The sequence below is a fragment of the Cupressus sempervirens genome, chromosome 6, assembly GCF_028749045.1.
Source record: "Cupressus sempervirens isolate cs-2001-9-10 chromosome 6, ASM2874904v1, whole genome shotgun sequence".
Classification (NCBI taxonomy): domain Eukaryota; kingdom Viridiplantae; phylum Streptophyta; class Pinopsida; order Cupressales; family Cupressaceae; genus Cupressus; species Cupressus sempervirens.
The window spans coordinates 367,771,695-367,777,775 of NC_143123.1; the positions used below are offsets into that span (position 1 = coordinate 367,771,695).

Here is a 6,081-nt window from a genome sequence, read left to right on the forward strand (position 1 = left end):
TGAGAAAAGAATACAAATATAGGCAAGCACTAAATGAGATAAAGGACATCTTTATGGATGCCTTCAGCTTGTAGACACCTGATGAGTCAAGGCCAATAGTAAAGCAACTATCTGATATAGTTGATTAGGTGACAAATGAAGACCATGATACAAATGCAAAATTAATGGAATGGTTAGAAAGGAAGTTCCAGGTAAATGAGAAAATATCTGGTGATATAGCACTATCACAAGTTGAACTGGCTAAGAAATTAGATAAAGTCAAAATTGTACTTGGAAATATATTCTCCCTGTACTACAAGTTGTGTGATTTTCCAACTTCACATAAGAGACTAGCTAGAAAATAATGAGCTTGGAGAGAAATCTAAAGATTTCTAATATGCAACTCCCCACCAATCTAGCTCAAAGTGAGAAGCATTTTACTCAAACGCTTCACACTCAAAGAGAATTAATTGTATTAATAGCATAGGAGGAAAATATAAAAGCTAAGTTGATGCAAATTCAATCCTCTATAACCCCTCACTTGGAAGTACTCCATAAGGAGAAAATGTATGCAGAAATAGTCATCAAGAAAGATTCAAATCTTTCTACCTTAGATGGACTTGTACATCTAGCAGCAAAGGTTTCCATCCAGCATAAGTCATTGGACATTGCATTAGCAAACTAGGATGCAGATCTGAAGATACTCCTGGAGGTAAACAACACTTTTTTAGCTAGGCTTGGTACTACTCCATAGAACCCTTTGACATCAATGTCAAAAAGGGGGAGATAAAGTAAAGATGAGACATGTATATATGCTGATACTATGGGAGACCAAATTTTGACAGTTTGAATTATTTGATTACATTCTTTCATTTTGAGAATAAAGTGGAAAGTTTGTAAATAGCCAAAAAGGGAGATGTCCAGTAATAAAGCAAAAAGAGGGAGATGCAAAATTTTGAACTTCAGATCAGATACAACATACAGGGTCAAGAAACAGGACAAAGGATAGAGAGGATCAAGCACAGAATTTCAGTCTCAAGAATGGACAAGGCATAATCAACTCAAAGGGAGTTATAAGGTATATTGTTACTCACAATATTTTTGAAATTTTGCATGAATGCCAAGCAGATAAAGAATGTACTCAATAAGATTATCTTCATAAATGCTTAGTTAAGTGTTTTTGACACTCATGTCAAAGGGGGAGATTGTTGGTCAAAAGAATAGTCTTGACAATTGAGTGTCAACACACTTAACAATTTTTCACTATACATGCCAAGTACACAATGTATGCTGAGCTAGAATTTCAATAGGTCTTGAGCCACAGTTGGTGCCGAGCAAGTCTGAATGTAGTATGTGCCGAGTAATTCAGGAAATGATTCATGTGCTGAGTAATTCAAAAATGTTCAGATGCTGAGCAATACAATATTTAACAAGTTTCGAGTGAACTAGGAAAGTAACAAGTGCTGAGTGAACCAGGAAAGTAATAGATGCCGAGTAATCCAAGAATTAGTTCATGTTGAGCATCAATAATGTAATAAGTGCCGAGAAACTTAGGACCAGCATAAGAGTTTGTGCTTTCACAAACTAAGATGTAAACCATTTTTAGAGATGACTTAGAGAGATTTCGAAGAAGAAAAAGGATAAAGTCAAATCATTTACATTCCCTATGAAATCTGCATGCAACCAATCAGAAAAATGGAGAAGGCATGCAAACAATGAGAAAAATGAAAGGTATGAGCGAAAATTTGAGATTCAATATGGATCATAGATCCATACCTAACCCTAAGTCTTCACATTCTTTATAAGGGGGTTGAATACCCATTCCATGTGTGGAAGAGAATAGTGTTAAGGGGACATTATAGTGAAATTTTAGAGAGAAAAAGGAAAGACTTAAGGAACAGAGTAGCAATTTCATATCTAGTTGGTTAGAACAGTACAAGAGTCAAGAAACACATACAGAGATTAGATCAAGCAAGGATCAGAACAAGAAGAGCAAATCTAGTACCTGAACCCAGCAATTTGAGATTGCATTCAATCACATCAAATAGTCTAATACTCTCTCACAATTGTATTAGAAGTTGAAATCTTATATTGATAGGTTAGCTAGCTAGGTAGAAGAACCTTTGGAGAAGGTGATTGAAAATCCTATGTATTAGGTGGGTTTAACAACCTATTGTAAATCCTTTAACAAGGTGGCACTTCATGTAAGTGTTTGTAAATCCTTTAACCAAGTCACTATTGACATAGTGTAAAGCCTTTAACAGGGCAGGCCTTTCACAAGGCAAACCATTAGAAGTGGTTAAACATTGATTGCTGCAGTGATTTTTGTGGGTGTCATCCCCACCCCAGTTTTACCTTCTTATTCCTGGAAGGTTTTTGGGTTACCAAATCTTTGTGTTATGTGTTGATGCATGCTTACATTTCATGTTTTCTTATATGTTTACATGCATGCACATTGCTTTCAATTATGTGTTAATAAGGGTTTAAAAGGATAAAAATTGGTATTTCTGATTTCCTATTGTTGACCATTTATCACTGCCATATTTGTTGACCAAATTGACCAAAAATCACCCAAATAATTATGAGAGAAGTCTTTCCTATAGTTGATTGATTCTTAAGATAGTGAACAAAACATTACAATTTGACTACAACAAATATATTATAGAACAAAATATATATTTTTATATAAATAAGATATTTTAATTCTCTATACAAATAATAATTGAGTGGGAATGTAAAATTTAGAAAAATAGAATCACTATCACACGAAAAATCTTAAACGTACATTAGAAGTTTGAAAACTCTCTAGGAGACTCGGAGAGAGAGGAATAAATCTTTTTGCTGTATTTCAGTAGAATTAACCTAAATATTACAACGAAACATGAACTAATCTACCTTTACTTCAAGATTACGACCTTGTCGTTTCTTGGTTTTTCGTCAGGCTAAATTCGTTTTGCGATCCCTACCTAACATGTTTTACTTTCTACCAAGTGAGCTAGCCAACAGTACTCTGTATTCTACTCTATAAATTAGTAGCGCCAAGGGCCAATCCCATTCTGCGCTAGTAAAGAAGCGAGGATCTCCGCATAATTGTTTGCTGCAAATTGTTGAATTGACAGACATACCTGCAATTCCTGAAGAAAATATGAGGAGATCTGCAAAGAAACAAGTAATTTGTTCTCCTCGGCCTTGCCGTAAAGCAATTACAAAGAGCGTTCCAAAGGCTCGTCCAGCGCACTCGTTTTTCGCCTGGTAAATTTATCGCCTTAAATATGTAGTTTTTAATATGTTGCCGTTCTTTAGATTCAAGCGACAACAGCACCGGAGTTCGAACCTGCGACCTCTGCTTATTTTTCGATTTTCTGTTTTCTGTAAACTAGCCAAAGCTTTAAGGCCGCGATCAAATACTGATCTCCTTCCTGCGCAGATTGAGCATACGAAGTTGAACTGCTTAAACCTTGTTTTATTTTGCAAACTTTACCAATTTTCTCGTGTAATGCTTGTTATAAATTGATCACTCGTCATCATGCGAATTTACTTAGTTTCTGACGATTTTACAAGTTAAAGGATGTCAAATCAAAATACTCGAGTCACCGGAGATATTACTCAATTCAAATTTGATCAGATTCTTTCTTTTCACTTCAGGCATTTAAAATTTGTATATAAATAATATAAAAAGTGAAGTGAAATCTGAATTATCTGCGTGCTATTTAGATTTTTCCTAAAGACATCAAAAGTATTTATCTTCGACCTTCATCAGTTCAAAACTATGTTTAAACTCATCTTTGATACATCGACTGTGGATGTTACAACTATTTATATTCCTAGCCGATTTTAATAGTTTTCGAACGATATTTGAATTTATTGGAAAGGAATGTAAAATAAAACCGAATGATACTCATCTTTTTCATCAATGTTATTTTTCTCTTACAAATATTCTTTTGTCGTTTCGTCATCAATTGTATGTTTATTTGTAAACAAGCTATTGCAGCTGTTAATAAGTGCCTCTTTAAGGTTCGACAGGCATAATGACGATATTTGGATGGCAATTTCTCACTTCCTCGACGGAAAAAGTGTTGTGAATTTAGCAGCAACGAACCACCGGTTCTATGAGTTGATGATGGAGGGCAGCGTTTGGAGATCACTCTGTCTTCGCGATCTGCATGTTCCTCCGCCACGAGAGCCTGTTCACTTTAGTTGGAAAGATCTTTACACTTCGGCCTTTGGTAAGAGCTCATGCAATTTTGACTGTAACTCCATAATATTTACAGTCGAAACAAGTAATGCAGATTATTTTATTAAACTTAGACCTTTTGCTCTAAATTGTACAGACGGAAGCCATTCGTACAGCTTTCGTCAGGTCGACAAGCATATCGGTGAGTATTTTTAACAATAAATAAATAAAATTAAGAGTTCTGTTTGATAATTCTTCAAAGAAATGAGCTTGAGCTGTCAATCAATGTTTTATGGAAATATAAATAAGTCTATTTGTTGCGGCGTGCAGATTGGATGAGAATCGGAGCATTGTGCATCGAATCAGGAGTGGTACTTGTCACCGACAAGATTTCAGAGGTTAAATATTCACTTTCAAACAATGAAAACCAAAAATTTAATCTCCCTGCCGGTTCAGGCCTTCTATCAAACGTGAAAAAAGGAATATGGATTTCAGGTAACCCGCCACAATTTTTCTAGCATTTACCTAGAACTCATCCGTAGTCAAAATCTTTCCAATTTTAATTTAAATTAAGCGCGTACATGTCAAAATTTCGAATCTTCAGATCTTCAACTGGTGCGCTGCCCTGTCTGCAATCTAAAAACTTGCGAAGGTGAAATCATTCTTCTTCCCTTTGAATTAAGCGTAAGTTGGAAAAAGTCAGCTTTATAAAGCTGGATGAGAAAAGGTATACTTAATGGCAATGAATCAAGGCAGGTACGATGCAAACCCTGGATGCCCGACATTTTGAGCTGTTTCTTCAAAAAGAATACAAAGAAGGAAGTTGGGAGTACAGAGAAATGAGCTCGCATATAGTTCAAAGAAACTGCTTTGCAGCTACAGCGGGGATTTTCGATGCAATGCACATCGAAACAAATACAACATCAGGTGAAAACTTCTTAAAATAAACAGTCAAAAAACAAAGAAACAAACATGCAGATCGAAACAAATTAGCTTAACATTGACATGAAAGTTTGAATCATATTATACATTTAGAATTGCTGGATTTGAAATCTTGGACGGGCAAACCAGGAGAGTGGGAACCTAAGGTAAAGATATCCTTACATGCTACTGCAGTAAGCACAAATTTACAAGATAACGAAGGTATGTATATATTTTTTTGATTTTTAGTATGACGGATGCATGTTTATATGTGTTAGCTTTCTGAGATTGAACTTTAAATGATTGCAGGTGTTCACGTTCGATATCATATGATGAAAGCAGGAGATGGAGGTCCTATTGTGGCAATCCGTCTTTCTCAGCAACTCATATGACAGTTTTCTCACAAATTCAATGTTAGCCTTGAGTAGAACTACTCAAAAGAGGCAGAGACAACAGTTCAAAAAATAAAAGAAAAAGAAGGTCAACCATAAAACACAGAGGATAGTGTTGCTGTACTGAAACTGAATTAAAATGTTACAGAAATTTTAGTGAAAATTTCGGTTCTTTCTGTTACAGATAAATATGAAAAAACTCTTTTACTTTTTCAAGCTTCTTCAGCTCTATCTTTTTGGCAAACATGAAGAAATTCGGAGAGTCTTTCTTGTTATATCAGAAGACTATTAAAAATTCACTACAAGTAGCGGGCTTATTGCTTTCTCTTAGCCCATGCTGTAAAGAAGCCCATACCAAAGGACGATGCTCGTGCGGTAATAAACTAATAGAAACGAAGGAGGAATCAAATAAATGAATGTTTAAATTAGAAGTCTTTAACTGACCAATCCAAGCAACCAAAGAATTTTCAAGCGACACTACTAACCAAAAACAACAACGCTATAGAGGCCATATAGATGGACATCTAAAATAAGCTTTTAAATATTTGAAGATTTTAAAACTTTCTCGGTTCGGTGAAGATGCTTCATACTAGCCTTAATAAATAATTAAGTATC

General features: G+C 35.1%; 1 protein-coding gene across 1 annotated transcript; it reads left to right on the top strand.

Annotated features, from left to right (window-relative positions):
* The first annotated feature begins 3,032 nt into the window (after nt 1-3,032).
* LOC149552609 (putative F-box protein At3g61730) lies at nt 3,033-5,872 on the top strand. The gene is made up of 8 exons (XM_089789803.1): nt 3,033-3,231; nt 4,003-4,205; nt 4,311-4,355; nt 4,484-4,648; nt 4,758-4,805; nt 4,910-5,080; nt 5,189-5,296; nt 5,384-5,872. The coding sequence occupies exons 1-8, from the start codon at nt 3,125-3,127 to the stop codon at nt 5,464-5,466; spliced, it is 930 nt and encodes a 309-aa protein (XP_089645929.1). The 5' UTR covers nt 3,033-3,124; the 3' UTR covers nt 5,467-5,872.
* The last annotated feature ends 209 nt before the right edge of the window (nt 5,873-6,081 follow it).

Bases quoted from the DNA above. Each gene is read 5' to 3' on its own strand.
- LOC149552609 (XM_089789803.1), top strand. From the start codon at position 3,125: ATGAGGAGATCTGCAAAGAAACAAGTAATTTGTTCTCCTCGGCCTTGC. The intron at 4,206-4,310 runs GTAAGAGCTCAT...TAAATTGTACAG, and splicing joins TCTTTACACTTCGGCCTTTG to ACGGAAGCCATTCGTACAGC. The intron at 4,356-4,483 runs GTGAGTATTTTT...TGCGGCGTGCAG, and splicing joins TCAGGTCGACAAGCATATCG to ATTGGATGAGAATCGGAGCA.